This window comes from Ostrinia nubilalis, chromosome 28 (assembly GCF_963855985.1).
Source record: "Ostrinia nubilalis chromosome 28, ilOstNubi1.1, whole genome shotgun sequence".
Classification (NCBI taxonomy): domain Eukaryota; kingdom Metazoa; phylum Arthropoda; class Insecta; order Lepidoptera; family Crambidae; genus Ostrinia; species Ostrinia nubilalis.
In genome coordinates, this window is record NC_087115.1 from 1,462,659 (window position 1) to 1,483,594 (window position 20,936).

The following is a 20,936-nucleotide window of genomic DNA, read 5'->3' on the forward strand; positions in this document are numbered from 1 at the left end:
GACGATACAAGACTTAAATAACAGTTTTATAACAGCAGTTTCATTTGAAGTCTATGTTTATTTCTCAATTTTGACTTACAACAGATCGAGCGTCCCGTCCGTACCAGAGCGGCGATGTGACGTCACGACCGCCTGGTGCGCAATTAACTCGACCGGGTTGAACATAATTATGTATATTTTATTTACTATCATATAACACAATAATACTATACATACATGGCCAAAATTCACTCTTTTCTAAGTAGTCTTTAAAAAAATCACTCAATTTTATCACTCATTTTCACTGAGACTGTTAACTATACTCGACACTTTTCATACTATGACGTCACGTGAGTTATATTAAGGTAAAACTAGACCTATTCTTATCGACAAAAAAGAGGTCAAATTTTTTTTGAGTTTTTTTTACATTTTTTTACTGCTGTATAAAATTTTAAAAAAATCTCAAAAATTTTTTGACCTCTTTTTTGTCGATGATCAAATAAATTACAGAGGTACATAGTGTTATTTTGCGTGACGTCACGCGAAATTTTACATAATTGTGACGTCACGCGATATTTCAACTCGATGTAGCACTATAATTATTTGGTTGTAAAAAAAACATAAAACACGCGTCTTAAATTTTCTTATTATCTGTTTGACAGACAAAAAATCTAGTTTTAAGACAAATATTTATATATTCTGCTCTTTTGTAGCAAAATAGGCCTCAGTGACGATGTCACAATATAGCCTGGTTTACGTACAGTCAGAGTCAAATATTTCTGACACTCAAAGTAGTCAAAAAGTTCGCAACGCGTCTTTGTTACAATGAGGGCTATCGTTTTTATACTTAACAGTTAGCACCCCTGGCGATTGACAGGACCTTACTCTACAGTGGCGCCATCTTGATGAGTGCAAATGCTATAGTCCTCCTACCACTTTAGCGCTCACAAGTTGGCGCCACTGTCTTCGCTACTAGCAAGTGACAGGACCTTACTCTACAGTGGCGCTAACTGGTGAGCGCTAAAACGATAGCCCTCATTGGAATAAGGTTGCTGTCAAATTTTTGGCCACTTTGGGAGTCACGAACTATTTGACGCTGAATGCACCATCATAGACTGCATCTCACTTAACACCAGTTGCGATTGCGGTCAAATACTTGTCTTGTTAAAAAAAATTGCATAAAAAGTACATACACTCAACATCAAATAAACCGCACCTTCCGCGACGCGAACTTTAAAGATTTTCTTCTGACACAATTATGGTACCCCAACAATATTGGTGTTATTTGAAAGCCCAATAAATATCCTTAAAGAAAAATACATTTCATTTCTAAATAAATGATTAACATATACCATAAATGTGACTTGAAAATAGACCTCACTTTGGGCTCACCTCTGGGATCAATTAGACCAATTTTTATGGTTATAAAACCAAATAAAGATCTCACGTGTCCTCTTTAACAGATGGATAGCGATTAATCCCAACTTAACAGTTTTATAGTCATAAAAAATGGCTATAGTGTAACTACCTATTTTTTGAAGAAGTGACTCTGGATCCCTGTTAAGACTCATTTTTGGGGTAACAACCTTTCCTTTAATGAAATGAAGTTTAGAACTAGGCTTTCAAATGGTACCAATGTTGGTGGGAAGTGGGGATGCATACGTTTGATAAGTGCTTGTCGCGGGAGGTGCGATTTATTTGATGCCGAGTGTATTATATTATTTCAGTGACGATGTCTGAATTTAGCCTGGTTCAAGTAATATACAGGGTGTTAGGTAAATGGGTATATGAGCCGACACTAGCTCATGTTAACATGGTCATATAAATGGTATGGTGAAGTCAGAAAATTGATATCTTCATTTTAATTATTTTAATTTTCATACAAATCGGAATTTATAAAATTTATTTTGTATGAAAATTTAATAAATTAAAATGATGATATCAAATTTCTGACTTCACCATACCATTTATATGCCCATGTTAACGGGCTAGTGTCGGCTCATATACCCATTTACCTAACACCCTGTATAGATGACTCACGCTGAACCACGGTAATACTATCTATACAGTATTCCAACTCGGCCATATTTTTGTAATAAATGTCAACAGTCGCGCGGTACGTCACAGTATGACAACATGCGGTAGGGCTGCCCAGTTTAATTACATCTGCCTACTTAGAATTTCTATCTAGTTTTGTGATTGTATTTTTTTATTTAGTTAGACAAACAAAATACTTTGTGACCTATCCATTAGGTTTAAAATGTGTGTTGTTTTGTGATTAGTAGATTTAATTTAGTAAAAACTACTTAAATAATTTCGAAACTTTAATAATCATAATGATCTGTTACTTTAATTTTGGGCGGGCGAAGTCGTGGGCAAAAGCTGGTTTGATACAATATAATTTTCATTTCAAATCAAACTGACTGAAAATGACAATTTGACTAGTTTTTGACCAATTTGACCGTAAATGACGGTCAGTCAAATTCAATCAGTTTTGTCATTTTTAACACTTGGCCACCGACGTCCATTCGGCCCATTCGCGACACCCCCGACTTTTGCATACCGAGCGCATACCGAGATTTGAATTTCGAAAGAAAGTTCTCGTTTCGTCTGTTTATATGAAGTTACAATACTGTATGATATTATTACCGTGGCTGAACTGTCCCACCAAACTCAATGACAGGGGGGCGCTACCATCGTTCAACTATATGGTTTCCAACATGGCAAAAATCGGAACCAGCGATCCGGTATTGACGGTGGCGCCCCGCTGTCAATGTCATGGATAGGACAGTTCAGTATTTTGGAACTAAGTGTCGAATATAATCATGTGTCTCTAACCAACCACTTACATTATGCGAGGTAAAAGTACTTCCTCATTTGACGACCTACCCTCGTCATGTTGGTACATAACTCTTGATCTCTGGAAAGAGAAAGAAATATATTTTTAACACACAAACTTCGGACGTAGTAAGGACAATCTGTTCAGGGGATTCTTGGATGGCTCAAACTTGGAGTGCAAGTGCGGTTTTGTTCCCCAGTCGACGAAGCACATGATGTCGTGCCCTGCGTGCCCAAACAACTGCACGCAGGAAGATTTAATGATTGCTACTGACAATGCCATATATTCTTGTGGCGGAGTTTTGGTCTGACACTGTGCAGGTTTGTTGTCGACACGATAAGAAGAAGAACACACACAAGATAAACGTGCCTACCCCAGGATGTTGGGCTATAGATTCGAAGATAACTTCACACCAAAATAATGAAATTGACATTATGACTTGAAAAATTAAATATACAGATCGACGATCTGGTGAAGGTCGCGGAAAGAACCTGGATGCAGGCAGCGCAGGACCGTTCATTGTGGAAAACCTTGGGGAGGCCTTTGTCCAGCAGTGGACGTCATTTGGCTGAAACTAAATCTACAGAGATAATTCTAGTTTACTCTTAGATGGTACCACCTGTGTGCTTATCATGAGTTTACTTTAGGTGTGCTCGCTAGCAAATCTCATAAATCTGAAAATATCTCAAGTTCAAATGTTCAGCGTGCCACTAAGTGCCTCTGAACCGCCAAATAGTTGCAAAAAACGGTTCTGTTTGAGGTGACGATGACGGCATCACGCATCTCTTTTTATCACATAGTGTTGCTGCTAGTGACATCTCGCTCGTTCTGTTCTTTGTTGCTCTATTCCCCTAGGTCAGTGGTTCTTAACCAGTGGTCCGCGGACCACTGGTGGTCCCTGGAGGCATTCCAAGTGGTCCGCGAAGACATCGTAAGAAACAAGTGATGTAACGTGATGAGTCGAGTCAACACAACGCAAACGGCGCACAGTGGGCGAGAAATCGACCCCCGCTTTCATAGGATTTGAAAAAAATCATTCATAATCTCAAAATGACCTTACCTACACACCCACGAAGTTTGTCTAACCTTCAGTGGTCCCTGACAAGACAGAAATTTGTTAAATGGTCCCTCATGAATTAAAGGTTATGAACCACTGCCCTAGGTAATTAACTTTATGGCATACGCCAAGAGGTACTAACCGTATATCTCCCCAGCCGCCGTTTCCCTTAGTCAACCTCTTATTATGCTTGGCACCGCCAGACGTAGCGGTGGCGGTCACTCTTGCGGGATACATGTAGGGCTTCGCGTTCTGAACCAGTTTCTGGACCTTACTGATGACGGTTGACGCGTTGCAATTGCTCTTCTTGTGGTGGAAGCCACTGGAAATGACAATTATCTTTAGGTCATTTATGCACGTTTTCACCATCAATCTCTGAGGTGGAATTGTGTAAAGCAATCGTAATCATTTGACAGTTCATAACGTACGATAAAGTCAGTTTAACAAAGCGTTTGACAGAATAATCGTACGATATGAACTGTCAAATGATTACGATTGCTTTACACAATTCACCTCTGATTTTTAAGTGACCCCTATGGTAACAAATAACAGGAATTTTGTTTTCATAGGGGTCACTTAAAAATTAGGGATTGATGGTGAAAACGGGAATTATTCTCCACAGCATGAAGACGACTCTCTAATGTCAGAGTATTCTTGTTTGCATTTTTTTATGAAATTGTTGTGTCCTATTTGATATTTATTCCAATTAGTATAGATCGTTTCATCCACTCGGCCGCGCCCCAGCAATGTTTGGTCTCGGTCGCGCGGGGTGCGGGGAGTGTGGTCCGAGCAATCCGTAAGGCATTACTGTAGTGTGCGTGTGCACTCATGGATCATTTAGCGTGTACCGATAACACTCAAACATTGGCGGAAGAATGGTGGGGCGCGTCTTCGTGGATGAAACGATCTTTATCATCACCCTACAGCCAATAGGGGCGGAGCAGTAAAGAAAAATGTTGCAAAAACGGGAAATATTACTCAAACTATTTTCACGCATACAATGTCGCGAGAACCACAGCTAAAGTGGTCACTGAGCAGATAGAATTTCGTACACTGACCCCAAGCTACCCATCCTTATCGCTCGCGCGTAATTATATTGCTGTCGCGACTGTGCGACGGGCGGCCGCAGTGAGTGTGCGAACGCGACAGCAACATAGTTTTTTTTTTATCCTTGTACATTTTACACTGCGTTTCTAGTCCCAAACATAGCATAGCTTGTACTATGGGTACTAGACAACGGATATAAACATACATACTTAAATACTTTTTTTTTTGAAGTTACGGGGTCATTGTACAAACATTGTACATTCTACCTGCTCGGCGACCGGACTTTAGTTTTCTTCCTCACAGCTAGTTTACTATAAAACAAACGTTTTTCACTCACCATTCTCCAATATGGAACACCCTAGGCCCTTTACAAAGATACACCTTAAACTTCTCCTTCCCAGGTCTATTCTGGGAGAGATGCAGTAGAGAATAGTCCCAATTATAGTCGTCATACGCACAGAACTGCTGCTCCAACTCCATTATGTTATTCCAGACGGTTCTGTTGAACCCGAATCCCATGTTATGCATGCTGGAATGCCAGGGGGTGATTTCGACCTGGAATTGGGAGGTTTGGGGGTGAATTGCAGGTTAATTGACATTACTGGGGTATCACTAGTTTAAAATGCGTTTTTATTCGATGCAATATCGTCAAAGACGTGACATTTAGGCCCAGAACAGACGGTGAAACGCAACTGCAACGAAATTGCAACTTTCTGATGATTCTGATGTATGAAACTGAAACTGAAAGTTTCAAACTGGTCGCGTCATGTGTGGTCTCTCAACGGACACTATGGCAGAAACTTAGATGCAACTCAAAAGTAACTAGCAGTTGCAGTTTCGTTGCAGTTGCGTTTCACCGTCTGTTCTGGGCCTTAGAATAACATTTTCAAAATAAGAAACTGTCTGGTCGCCGAGCACGTAGAATTTCGTCCAATGACCCCAAGCGCGACGGGTGGCTGCAGTGAGTGTGCGAGCGCGACAGCAACATAATTACGCACGAGCGATAAGGATGGGTAGCTTGGGGTCATTGGACGAAATTCTACGTGCTCGGCGACCGGGCTTTAGTGCTAGTGCATTTTTTTTAAAGTGCTAGGGGTTTTTTTGAGTAACGTAATTGCATCGATTTTTCATACACTAATCAATATTTATACAAATAATAATAGCTTTAATACAGAATATACTGTTCTACATACTACATACCTACTTAATTATGCATTTTTTTACATGCAGCTTATCTAATAAATATTTTTTTACAATATTGCCAAAAATACATGTACATTTTAATACTAGCACTACGGCTAATTCTTAAAACATTTTAGATTAAAAATTGCAGTTTTGGCAATAATGAAAACTTCCATACACCATCATATTTAAAAATCATACATAGTGACGAATTTCCCAACGGATTTTGAACTTTTTTCCCTAAATGTAAGACTCAAGATCGATTGAGAAAATTTTTCACTAAGCGGTGTCTACAGCAAAATAAGCCTTATGACTATTGCTTTACGGTGTATTTTGGGTAACATAAGTGGTCACTATAGTTATCAACATGCATTTTACACTTTTGTGTGAGTTGGAAGTCAAAATCAAAAGAACTTACAGTAAATTTATAACTGACAACTTTGTTAAAAATTCACTAAACTAACGCCCGTATTGACAAACATTACTTTGAGGTCTCACAGTGAGCATGGACGCACAGGGTGACACACGAACCAATCACAGAGCTTTATTCAACGCTGTGCGTTCGATTTGCTGCTTCACTTAAGCAAGCATTGTTTGTGAATACCGGCGTAAGACTGGCCGAGGGCTGTCATATTATGCTCACTAGTTGGCGCCACTGGCGAGTGACACCTTATTCGATAGTGGCGCCAACTGGTGAGAGATAAACTAGCAGTTGTTTTTTGAGCAACAGAACCACCTTCTTTTTGGATTGTAAGGTTTTTTATGCCGTTTAAAGTAGATAGTTCAATTTTTCATGAATAAAATCTTACAGGTTGACACCCAACTTACACATTGAAAAAAGTAATTCAATGAATTTTACAAATATTTTTCATATTTGCCAAAACTGTTAACAATTTTAACCAAATTATCCAGACTCATTTTTAAGGCGTTTTACATGATACTCAACAGATTTTTACATGGCGTAAGGGACATTTTGTTAAAACTACTTTGTAATTGAAAACCTGTTGAATCTTTCTAGGGGACTAGATGATGATAATAATGACATCAATATTACTGTCATTACTTTGGTCGGATAACTTTTAACTGAAGAATAAGTTTGGCACATCGACAGTTGCAGTATTGGAAATATGTCAAAATGACAAGTTTATTCTTCAGTTATAAGATATCTGACGATTAAAAAATAGGCCCTTATTCTCCCAATATGACAGACAATAAAATTGATGTCATTTTTAATGCCTTTTTCCTGTTGCTGATTTCGGCACGCGTGCGGATCTGTTCTCTAATCTGTGGGCATGCGTATACACGCATGGTTGAGAAACATGTATGAAATGCCCGCATGCGAATCATCCGCACGCGTGCTTAAATTCTCATCACATAAAAAAGGCACTTACTTATAGTGTTTTATTTTATTTATTTATTTATTTATTTATTATTCATTATTGAGCAATTACATATTTGATCCAAATAGCGTCCTAAATCCTTTTTAGGTTTGTCTAGACACTATTGTTCTCTATACAAATAAAAACAAACGTTTTAGTATAAGCATTCACAACACTTTCAGATATACAAAATATTATTTTAGCGAGTGCGCACTACGATGACGAAAGACTCGACGTTCGATCGCGATCGCATACCGGTTGGGTACGCATAATTATAAGTTTGGAGGTTTTAAGTATTTTCTAATCCCTTGCACCATGTTTATCGCTTATGTAGATAGAAATTGAATGCCTTAGAGACTACTATAGTATGGTCGCCGAGCACGTAGAATTTCGTCCAATGACCCCAAGCTACCCATCCTTATCGCTCGCGCGTAATTATATTGCTGTCGCGACTGTGCGACGGTCGCCCGCAGTGAGTATGCGAACGCAACAGCAACATAATTACACGCGAGCGATAAGGATGGGTAGCTAGGGGTCATTGGACGAAATTCTACGTGCTCGGAGACCGGGCTTTAAACTAATTATACAACTCAAAAGTTGCTTCCAACTTGCACTATTCTCGAGATTCGGAATGGAAGGGTTGGTAAAGGTTCATTTGTTAACGGTTTTGGCAAAAAATTAATATGGTCAGTGCATTCATTCCTCATAACATGAATATATTATACAAGGTGAACCAAAAATTAAATACCTACACCACTTTTTAATCAACGAAGAAATTGCATCTTAGGTCCATCTACTTCCGATTTCAGTGTTATGTGCTAACTTTAGGATAGCCTGTTCATATGTAGATATAAAATAAATAAAATATTCAAATGCTAGAGGAAATCAGTATGGATAATGATATTATTTAATATCCCTTAGAATTTCTTCGGTGATTAAAAAGTGGTTTTCAAAATTAATCATAATAGAAAAAGCATTTATATACAGCGCAAAGAAACTACTATAGTCGCATTCGCAAGCAAAACAAGCCTATATTACAATAAATATAGTACAATCTTGCCTGTAGACAATGTAACATTATTTGGCCACGCCCCCAAGTTTGGAACTAGAATATAGATGGCGTTATTGTATGCAGGTTGACAATTAAGTACACGTATTTGAATATACAGGGTGTTAGGTAAATGGGTATATGAGCCGACACTAGCCCATGTTAACATGGGCATATAAATGGTATGGTGAAGTCAGAAATTTGATATCATCATTTTATTTTTTTTTATTTTCATACAAAATAAATTTTATAAAATCCGATTTGTATGAAAAATAAAATTATTAAAATGAAGATATCAATTTTCTGACTTCACCATACCATTTTTATGACCATGTTAGCATGGGCTAGTGTCGGCTCATATACCCATTTACCTAACACCCTGTAGATGGCGCGTTACACTACTTTTAGAACTATACTACTTTTATTTACTTGTATTTTGACGATAATTTAAATAAATAATGTTACAATGACTAGAGGCATTAATACGAAAAATAACTGAGCATTTCAAGTCTTAAAACATCTGATTGTTGAAGAATAAACCGTATCATGTTCACATAGAGTTCATTTTACGATCAGATGTAAAAACTTCTAGATGTTCAGTTGTAAAAGTTATAATAATCTATTAAAAGTAAAGTATCGTATGATAGGTAGTTCGATTTTCACCCTTATCCCAAGAAGTTAAGATTCAAATTACATCCTCTCTCATACACTTTTCTTATAAGAACAATATTCCATGCAAAATAATTTTTAATTCAACTGTACAAAGAAAAGTATTTTAATTGGTTTTGAACCTTATGTTTTCTCACTAAAGTTCAAAATACAGTGGCTTCAATTCTACCACCACCAGGTTAAAACTAAGAAATATACAGGGTGTCCCAGAATGTGTGAATCAAACTGCTAGGGGATGTAGCTCTACTAATGAACTATCCCTAAAAAATATGAAAAAAAAATAAAGCGCATAAGGAAACAAAAAGTTTTTTTTGAAAAAGTGAAAATAAACCAGCTTTGCCTAAGTAATTGCTGCGTTTGGAGTTTATTTGTATTTTTTTCTTACTAATATTAATTGTACATGATCGCTTCGTTTGTAAACAAACTTTTGAAAATAATGACTAGATTTCGAGTTTAGAGCACTTAATTTAAAAAAAAAATCAGAGCACTTAATTTAAAAAAAAAATCAGAGCTCAAAATGTTTTTTTATATTTTTTTGGGATAGTACATTAGTAGAGCTACCTCCCCTATCAGTTTGATTCACCCATTCTGGGACACCCTGTATACAATGTCCCTTTCACCTCAAACAGAAAGATATTCTGTCCCTCTCCCACGTTCTAATTACATTAATAAGCTTGTCTTAGATTTAGCTTTATACAACCACATCCAACTAGCATTATTATTAAAATAGTCCTAGAGCTGACTCCATACATTATTTTTTAAGCGATGACTTTTGTTCTTCTTTATTATTTATTTATTATTAAGTATCCAAAAGGATATTAAAATCACTTTGACAAGAGGTTTGACAACGTGATTAATTGTGATTGAAATAATTTTTAAAGGCGATTACATAAAAGTACATACGTAAAAAAAACTAGACAAAAACTCGACAAATCTTTCAAATAGAATCGAATTCATAAAACGACTAGAAATTCAACTCAACACACCAATACCTAGAACTTAGTTTACTTAAAAATATCAAAAGTGTTCTTTAAAACTCTGGACTAGTTATACGAATTATTAAAACACACAAACGTCAAAAATATGAAAAAACATGCCGCATTCAATAAAAGTATTAAATGACACTTATTGTTAATATATTAATGATTTAAAAATCAAAAGGTAACTGTATGAAATATGCAAGAAAATGTAGTCAACTCTAAATACAAAAACCTTTCTCAAATACAAAATCTACATGCATTTAAAACTCTCAAACTACAAAAAACGGCAAGCATCCAAAAATCATTCAACAAAAATGTATGGACTCTAGCTCTAAGCCTACATCATGCTGCTAGAGAAATATGAACCTTTTGCGTATTGGAATAAAGGTTAGGGTACACTTGGAAGTTCCACGTTTGAGTTTCTTGCATCCTTCTTCTTCTTTCTTCATTTGCTGCCTTTACTTGTTGTATGTAGTTGAGGGTCAATTGTTTCTTTCTCTGTTGTTACATAAATATAGCAATATACAGGGTGTTAGGTAAATGGGTATATGAGCCGACACTAGCCCATGTTAACATGGTCATATAAATGGTATGGTGAAGTCAGAAAATTGATATCTTCATTTTAATTATTTTAATTTTCATACAAATCGGATTTTATAAAATATATTTTGTATAAAAATTAAAAATAAAAATTAAAAATGGTATGGTGAAGTCAGAAAATTGATATCTTCATTTTAATTATTTTAATTTTCATACAAATCGGATTTTATAAAATTTATTTTGTATGAAAATTAAAAAAAATAAAATGATGATATCAAATTTCTGACTTCACCATACCATTTATATGACCATGTTAACATGGGCTAGTGTCGGCTCATATACCCATTTACCTAACACCCTGTATAAATGCTACAGATATATAAATTGTCTAAACTCACAAACATATAGTGCAAGGTACATAACTTATATGGCAAAAATATAGCTCAATGTGAAGTATTGTTTATAAAACTGTCTCCAGTTGGCGCCACAAGCGAGTGACAGGACCTTATTCGATATTGGCGCCAATTGATAAGTGCAGTGCGATAGTCCTACCGCTTCAGCGCTCACCAGTTTTAGCAACAAACAAATGAGAGGCGCTAACTCGACATTACAGTGGCGCCAACTGATAAGAAATAATGCGATAGTCCTACCATTTCAGCGATCACCAATTGGCGCCATTAGTTACACGACCTTACTCACTAGTGGCGCCAATTGGTGTTCGCTAATACGGTAGCCAATATAGTGAAGTGTTTTTAAATGTGAGAAAAGCCCACAAAAACACAAGTTGTGTAATGAAGTGGCGAAAAAACAGAATTTGACAAACTGTCAGTGTCAAGGAATAAGCAACATTGAAAGCTAGTGCCACACAAGTGCTTTTCAGTTATTTCTTGTAGAATTTATGGCAAAAATTGTAAGTAAATTGGGTATTTGATACCATAACTTTACTACTTGACTACGGTGAAGCAAAAACAGGTTATTTTTTTCAGCAGTCAAGTGACAAGATTAAACTTTTTGAAACGTTTTACAAGGTGTGTTATAATTTTATTGTTTAATTTGATTTGTGCATATGTAATATATGTCGGAGCGTCGGGCTCTCGGACGGCACCAGAAGGGTCTCTCATTGAATTCATACTATCTACCTATGTGGGCGTATAGGGAACACGTGCGAGTGGACACTAACACTAATTATAATCACTGATTATAAACGACTAACTTTACTATAGACTAGAATGTAAAGACTGGTTCGTAATTTAATCAATATTGTCCACAGTTAAATTTAACAGAAAGATCAAAGTTACTGAATTACTTTAACAAAGCTAGAGACGCCTAAATTAAATAGATTGGGAGCGATTGACGAATTTGTGAACCACGCCCAGTCACCACCACGTCCAAAACCCGAATGTGCAATGACTCTAACACTGAGTCCCAAAATCTCTACGTTCCAGGGCTCTGTACCTGAAGTTTTTGTTAAGCTATTAATCCATCAATACTGCACTTGAACGGGTCCACAACTACGTCAGGCAACATGGAGATTTATGTCACCTTCGTTCCCAGGCGCGCACTTAACTCTGGCATAAGAGCTTTGGCGCTGCTTAAAATTCCATAGCAATAAACTAGCTAACACATTGAAAGTGTTGTGAGAACTATAACATTAAGTTATTTAATTTATTGCGCCCCGCGCGCCGACACGGCGATCCTGACTCTCACGCGTCCTCGTGTGGATCAGCATTTAAGTCGTCATGTAATATGACAACCTCACTCATGTAACTTAAAGTACCGTTCGGCTATCCTACAATACCACTATGAGTAGGAAGGTGCATGTCAGTAAAATGTCAGGTCTCCACAGATTCAAATCAAAACTACAAAGTTTTCAACTCAGTCAAGAACAAATCTAGTTTCAACTAGAATCTTAAAGTTATTTCAACCAAAACTAAGGCCAAGGTTAACGTAACTAATACCCGCGACACACTGTCACGCACTATCGGAACGCATCCGACCATCGGAATCACCATCCGATACCACCAGCACTCACGGCCAGTCACAATGGCACTCACGGCCAATCACCATCGGTACTCACGACCGAACACAAAGGCACTCTCATGGCCTCACCATCGGTATAGATGACCGATCACAACGGCACTCTCATGGCCGATCACAAAGGCACTCTCATGGCCTCACCATCGGTATAGATGACCGATCACAACGGCACTCTCATGGCCGTTCACAAAGGCACTCCCATGGCCTCACCATCGGTATAGATGACCGAACACAACGGCACTCTCATGGCCGATCACAAAGGCACTCTCATGGCCTCACCATCGGTATAGATGACCGAACACAACGGCACTCTCATGGCCGATCACAAAGGCACTCTCATGGCCCCACCATCGGTACTCACGACCGATCAGCAGCTATCGAAACAAATTCAATCAACTGCCAAACCCATGACCTCATTACTCATCATCGCCGCGCAGTCTCCGACCAGCTAAACTGGGTTAGGAATATGACCTACGATCGACAACAAGACAAGGCCCTGAGTACTCTTAGTCATGTTAAACAGCCATAATTTTCGTCATAACTCACATTAAAATCTCAAAAGATACTACAACAATATCAACATTAATGATATTCTTTCTTATAATAACTCTTTTAATCTCATTAGCGCCGACAACGGCTAAATCTGACTATTTCTCGTTCTGTGGGGACGTAACATTTCAGCATCACTCGATAGCAATCGTTAGCACATTTATAAATTCTATAAACAACTGACTAATGATTTTAAAATCACATCGGTCATTATCTCAAATCAAAACAAAATAAATAATTTTATTGTATAATATAAGTACTCGTACATAAAGATCACACATTACTTACATAGGTTGTAAGGCGTCACTAACCATGTGGTATGTTGTCATTAAAAATAATTCAAACACGACCAGTCCATAAAATCAAAATAAAACATACTCTAATTTAAAAAAAATCATTATCAAAATTAAAATTCAAAATTTAGATAAAATCAAAATTTTATCAAAATCAAAATTAAAATTTTATTCAAAATCAAAATTTAATCAAAATCAAAATTTAAAATTTAATCAAAATCAAAATTAAAAACATAAAGAAATCAGAAAGTTTAGTACTTGCACACAAACTTTAGATAGTACTGCTCTGCTCATAAAAACCTATCAGTTTTCTGAGAGCGACAACTGATAAAAATTTAATTGAATCAAGAATATTGTTGAACTACACCATACTATATTTGCATGTCTACAACATAATAATCAATAAAATTATTTTTTCATAATAATTCTAGATCAGAATAAAGAAAAGGAAATGTCAAAATAATCTAATATTAGCAATCGTAGTAAGTAGTCCTAAATACAAACTACTAACTTATTTAAACATACTAACGATGTTAAACTCAATATCAATCATCAAGAATGAACCGAGTGTAATAATAACAATGTCCATAATTTTGAGAATACTCGTGCATTTTCATTTTTTTACATTGCTTCTATGCAAATTCGTTATAACAACTAGAATTCAACGACCCTAAATAGTTACGATAGTTTGGGTCTAACATGAATCCAGTAAGCATGATTATTTTTTAAACAAAATCACCAATATTAATTTTGAAATGCGTTCTTGGTTTTCTCAAATCTCTGTTTATTTTTAACTAAATACGAATTGAAATTCTTATACCATGATCATTGTTTATTTATTCAATGTTTGGATTGGAACACTACAACAGACTTGAAAATATGGCATAATTAGAAACAATCTGACAGCACTAGAAATGTTCTAAAATTGCATCTTTTCGGAGCATGATACCAGACATTCAGTAATTTGATTATTATCAAATTAAGTGTAGTCAACTTTATTGCGAGTAATTTGTTAAAAAGTTGCAGTCAGAAACAAGTGTTAAATCGTAGCTAGTAAAAAATATCGAAAATGTTTATGGTTAAGTAGGTAGGTAGGTACTTAACGATTGAATTCTTCCACATGAGACCCCAAAGCTCAAGTACTTCACTTAAGATTTTTTTTAAACGATCCCTTTTTTTGTTGATTTTTGGTTTTAAAGCTTTAGTGTTTTAAACAAGGTCTCTTTACAAAAAACCCTTTGTTCGATGGAATCCAAAAGAAGTATAACATCATTATGTCAACATAATTATTATAAAATGGAATGTGGTTACTTACATTTCCTAGAGATTTGTAAAAATACAGAAAGTGAACTTCTCAAAGGATATTTATTGGAAACTGTATTGCGATTTTCATTAAATTCATAATAGTCAACATACAGTCAAACAGTACCCGTTTAGTAATTACGTTTACCGTGACACCAAAACATTTCATACGATGCCCATATTGCCCATATTTTGTTGCAGTCTTAAAATACATCACGAAAAATATTTTCTAGATTACTTTTGCGTTGACACTAAAACATGCCTTTCCTTGTACCTAACAGTATGAAAAAATCAAATGTAAGGCGTACTGAATTTATACGTGCACTGTGACTTCAGCAAATCAATCTTAATACCCTCAGATCATAGAAGATCTGAGTTAACACCTAACATCTGTGGATGCTACTGTCCACGAAAGTGTTAAATCCGTCTATCTTTTCATCATTAGTGTGGCAAACAATAAATGTATAGCTAGATAGATGAACAATTTCCTTATTTAAACTAGCAATAAAACAACAGTGGTGGTTGTTCACCCTTTAAGCATTAGGAGAGCGCCTCTTCGGGGGACACATGAGTCACAATTCTATTTGAGATTAGGTATCTCATTATTGATACACGTTTTATGACGATAAAACACAAATTCATTCACCGCTCCACCACACCAGCGCTTTTAGATTGGAATTGGATAAAACCAAAAATTTGGAAGGTGGAAAAGTAGTCCTTTTAATAGTTTATAACTTTCAGTGGTAGTACCAAGAATTACTGGTATCATCATTATTATTTAAATAAGTTAAATTAAATTATCTATGGCCGATCCAAAAAGATTCAGTTTAGTGAAAATATCAACTTTAAATTTTACCATTACTTAGAATACTTGTCTATTCTAAAGTAGGATTTTTTTTATTAATCAATTTTATCCTTCATGTATTTTTGACACAGTAATCAGTATACATTTTATTTAAATTTTCATAGTAACTATATCTGTTTCATTAACTTTAGAACGATCAGATGGTGTGCCTACTTCACACAAATTAACCATTCGTTATTTTTTTTTTTTTACATCTTTCGAGTTTACAACAGCCGGTGCAACTCGAGCAAAGTCAGGCAAAAAGTGATAATAATTATTTTATTATTGCCTAACCACGTATCGTGTCAAAGCCATGTTATTGAGTTACAATCTAAATATTACGAACCATCTCAATGTACAAAAAAATTACGACCAATAAATAATGAGTTACCACCACATAGTACCTATTTTCAGGAATCACACGAAAATCACAAAAAGACGTATCAAATCAACAATCGATCACAAAAGTATCAAAACAGACTTGAGACTAAACGTTACCACATGCAAGTGACCACATAATCATGTGTCATCCAGAAAATGTATTAAAACAACATTTTCTCTATTCAAAGAACAATCAGCCTCAAAGTCAAAATAAAAATAGAACGACTGACCGTATGCAGCAATCTCCACCACCGTGCAGGCCCGGTAATGCTACTCAGCTCCTGATGATCATACTTTACCAGAAGCTGTCGTCACCTGGACACGCGGACAGTCCACGCCATTTCGCACTCGCGACGCGGAATCCCACTTCTGATGTCGGAGCGTCGGGCTCTCGGACGGCACCAGAAGGGTCTCTCATTGAATTCATACTATCTACCTATGTGGGCGTATAGGGAACACGTGCGAGTGGACACTAACACTAATTATAATCACTGATTATAAACGACTAACTTTACTATAGACTAGAATGTAAAGACTGGTTCGTAATTTAATCAATATTGTCCACAGTTAAATTTAACAGAAAGATCAAAGTTACTGAATTACTTTAACAAAGCTAGAGACGCCTAAATTAAATAGATTGGGAGCGATTGACGAATTTGTGAACCACGCCCAGTCACCACCACGTCCAAAACCCGAATGTGCAATGACTCTAACACTGAGTCCCAAAATCTCTACGTTCCAGGGCTCTGTACCTGAAGTTTTTGTTAAGCTATTAATCCATCAATACTGCACTTGAACGGGTCCACAACTACGTCAGGCAACATGGAGATTTATGTCACCTTCGTTCCCAGGCGCGCACTTAACTCTGGCATAAGAGCTTTGGCGCTGCTTAAAATTCCATAGCAATAAACTAGCTAACACATTGAAAGTGTTGTGAGAACTATAACATTAAGTTATTTAATTTATTGCGCCCCGCGCGCCGACATATATAATATTGAAAGCGTGCAAGTTCCCTAAATTGCGCTTACCAGTTGGCGCCAATGGCAAGTAAGGACCTGTCAAATTGCTTGTAGCTTACAAAGCGGGCGCCAACAAACAACTCGGCAGCGCTGCGGTAGGACTATCGCAATTGAAATTTCGAATTGGCGCCATTTTAGAGTAAAGACCCATCACTCGCCAGTGGCGCCAATTGGTGATCAATTAAGGAAACCCTCATTTGCAGTCTGTCATTGTTTACGCAGTCACTAAAGTCCGGTCGCCGAGCACGTAGAATTTCGTCCAATGACCCCAAGCTACCCATCCTACACCCTCACTACGCCCCCGCACAGTTGCGACAGCAATATAATTACGCGCGAGCGATAAGGATGGGTAGCTTGGGGTCATTGGACGAAATTCTACGTGCTCGGCGACCGGACTTTAGTCAGTGAAGACGTTTGATATAAACTCACACTAAGGCCCCTGATGATAATGATTATGTGATCTACTTACCCTATCCCCATTTATATGGTACTGGTAAGTCTTAAGGTATGTCCCCAGGGACAATATTTCGCATTGGGGACAATTCTTGTCCGCGGTAGAACGGAGTAGATTCAGCATGTGTATGAAGTCTTCTGCTACATAATGGTCTTCCTCAAGGAACAGTACTAGGCCTGGAAGAATTCACATTGGGTGTTAAACATAAACCAGCATTTTGTGCGTTCATTTTAGTCAATGGACGACCACTCAAAATCAAAATCAAATCAAAAATATTTTATTCAATTTAGACCACAGGTGGCTTAAGAACATCAAAATATAGTAAATAAAAAAAAGGTAGCCCTTATGGGGCACTTTACATGTCTCCTTATCTTCTAGGCCCTACCAGCGCTTCGAGACAAACATAAATGGCAAGTGCTGAGAAGAAACGCCGGAACAAACTCACACTGCTGGACAGCACAAAGACCTTCCCCAAGGATTTTCACAGACTTGTAATGCGCTGCCCCCATTCAGGTGCTAGGTACATTGTCAAGGGCAATTTTTAACCGTTATATGGGGCAATTTCTTTTGCATTTTACAGTCAGGGGATTTTTGGGGTATTTTTTTACATATGGGGCAATTTTTACATGTTGTACGGGGCAAAGACTATATTATGGGGAATTTTTTTTCTACATTTTGAGTATTTTTTACATTGTCAGGGGCAATTTTTAAACGTTGTTTGGGGTAAGGACTATATGGACCAATTTTTCTTTGGCATTTGTAGTCAAGAAATTTTTTTGGGGCAAAATTTTTTTTTCTAACTTTATTTTTTTACTTACCAGTGTGTCCCTGGGTGCACTGCAGTTGGTTGAAGATTCTGTTCGCCTTCCACCACTAGTGGTGCTTGTTTTGCGTGTACTAGGCCTCCCGGTAATGACCTTACACTCATTACTTACTTGTTCTTGGTATTTTTTTATACATTGTCTGTGGCAAGTTTTAGACGTAGTATGGGCACAGAATAATAATAAGTACTACGTACAGAAGTTTTACTTCGCGAAGGTATTTAAAAAATGTATGCTCAATGTCATTAACAATATGGTGTAATTTAGACTGTCTCAAGAGTCTAGCACCATTTTGTTGACAAACGTCAGTGATCGGCACTGCGCCGAAGCTATAGGGCTGACTTCGGTAAAATGATGTGACGTGAGGTGCCAAACTGCGGAAAATGGCGGAGGAAATACATGATTTAGCATGAATTATCATGAATAATATTAACTACTTATTTACCTCTCAGTGTCTTGAGGCAACTTAAAAAAGTACATTCTGTGTTATTATTATTATTTAGGCAGTTAAATACTGCACAGTATTTAGTACACCATTTTCTTTATTTTCTTCCATCATACACAAGAATACGCGTGCGTGAGTCAATGTTCGCTCGTATGTGAGGCCTTGTCGAATAGTATCCTGTAGGTGGGCCATCGTGCGTGTTTTGTTTTTGATGTAAACTCGCGGAGATGAACAGGCCTGGTATGGGGCAATTCTTACACGTAGTATGGGACAAAGACTATATGGGGCAATTTTTAGTCAGGGGATATTTTGGGGTATATTTTTTACATTGTCAGGGGCAATTTCCCCTGGATATATCAACTCACCAGTGTGTCCCTGGGTGCACTGCAGCTGGTTGAAGATTCTATTAGCCTTCCACCACCAGTGGTGTTTTGTTTGTGTGTACTTGGCCTCCCGATAGTGACCGTGTAAGTCTGGGTGAAGCGCATTGAGGCATTTTAGTTTGACCGCTCTGGAAGGGAAAATTGATTTAGGTTTTATCGTACCCACAAAATAGCCCAATATGGCCGCGGAATTTTTTGTATGGTCGAAAGGGGGCGCGTCTCAAATAAGTTTGGGAACCAATGCTCTAAATCGAGACACTGATTAAGCCAAGGCCAACACAGGATACGCTAAAAACTAAAATTTAAACTAAAAGAACTAAAGCCCGTTCTCCGAGTACGTAGAATTTTGTCCAATGACCCCAAGCTACCCATCCTTATCGCTCGAGCGTAATTATGTTGCTGTCGCGCTCGCACACTCACTGCGAGCGCCCGTCGCACAGTCGCGACAGCAATATAATTACGCGCGAGCGATAAGGATGGGTACCTTGGGGTCATTGGACAAAATTCTAGGTGCTCGGAGACCAGACTATAGCCACTTACTGCTCGAACTTGGCATCTCTTGGGCAGTCTCTAGGATCCGTGCCAGGGAACTCGTAGGGATGCGTCTGTATCGAGTACGGGTAGAAGATTTGCATCACCTGGAACACAGATACCATACATTTACGGGCTGCGCAAATGTAGAACACTTTGTATACGACACGACACACCTTCACAGGAAACCCAGCTTTTGTATGTTTTTTAATAGTTCGACAACACTATCTATAGTAAATCTATCAATAGTTCAGCATCACTATATCGATAGTCCGGTCATTACCTTGGTAAAATCGATATACTCCTGACGAGCAGAAGCTAGTAAAAATATCGATATTTCGGCATCACTATATCGATAAACATCCCATTGCGATGGGCATCGCTGTTGCGACAGGATAGCACTGCTCAGTTCACTTTTTATTTCCTTGTAATATTTATGTGCTATTTCTGTCTTTTTTTCTGTATACGTTCTCTGTCCTTAACTAATTGATGTTAATCGAAATAAATGTTTCTTTCTTTCTTTTAAAATTATCGATATTTCGGCATCACTATTGATAAAAACTGTCGATAAATCCCTACCCTACCTTAGTGAAGTCGATACTCCGGACGAGCGTGTTGATTTCCTCATCGTAGTAGTCGTGGGAGAACACCAGTAACGTTCTGTCGATGTCCCGGGCCTGAGCCAGCGACACGATCAGATGTCTCAGGTAGGTCAGCCTGGTGTGCACCTGGAGACAAATAGAAACTTGATTATTAATTTATTATAAGAATAGTAGGAATGGAGGCAGCGTACCGGAAAACGCAGCGTGGGACGTCCACCTACAAGGTGGACCGACGACATCGTAAAGGTAGCAGGGAGGCGCTGGACGCAGGCCGCTACCAATCGATCAACGTGGAAAGCATTAGGGGAGGCCTATGTTCAGCAGTGGACGTCCTATGGCTGAAATGATGATGATGATGATGAAGAATAGTAGCGGCCGCCCGCGACTTCGTACGCGTGGACTCCGTTGTACCTCCTTTATCATCATCGTCATCATTTCAGCCACAGGACGTCCACTGCTGAACATAGGCCTCCCCCAATGACTTCCACATCGCACGGTTGGTAGCGGCCTGCATCCAGCGCCTTCCTGCTACCTTTATCAAGTCGTCGTCGGTCC

General features: G+C 37.7%; 1 protein-coding gene across 6 annotated transcripts in view; it reads right to left on the minus strand.

The window, feature by feature from the left end:
* Window positions 1-1,967: 1,967 nt before the first annotated feature.
* Window positions 1,968-20,936, minus strand: part of LOC135085423 (alpha-1,6-mannosyl-glycoprotein 2-beta-N-acetylglucosaminyltransferase-like) — a 63,538-nt gene continuing 44,569 nt past the window's right edge. For 3 of the 6 annotated variants that reach the window (XM_063980220.1, XM_063980218.1, XM_063980217.1), the window contains 8 exons: window positions 20,364-20,507; window positions 19,789-19,886; window positions 19,231-19,376; window positions 17,615-17,775; window positions 10,547-10,678; window positions 5,260-5,477; window positions 4,018-4,197; window positions 1,968-2,899 (listed from right to left, as the gene is read on the minus strand). In XM_063980220.1, the coding sequence (XP_063836290.1) occupies window positions 2,830-2,899; window positions 4,018-4,197; window positions 5,260-5,477; window positions 10,547-10,678; window positions 17,615-17,775; window positions 19,231-19,376; window positions 19,789-19,886; window positions 20,364-20,507 (1,149 nt within the window). In that variant the 3' untranslated portion in view covers window positions 1,968-2,829. The remainder of the gene's footprint in view (window positions 2,900-4,017; window positions 4,198-5,259; window positions 5,478-10,546; window positions 10,679-17,614; window positions 17,776-19,230; window positions 19,377-19,788; window positions 19,887-20,363; window positions 20,508-20,936) is intronic. The other 3 variants (XM_063980219.1, XM_063980221.1, XM_063980222.1) reach the window with 3 other exon arrangements.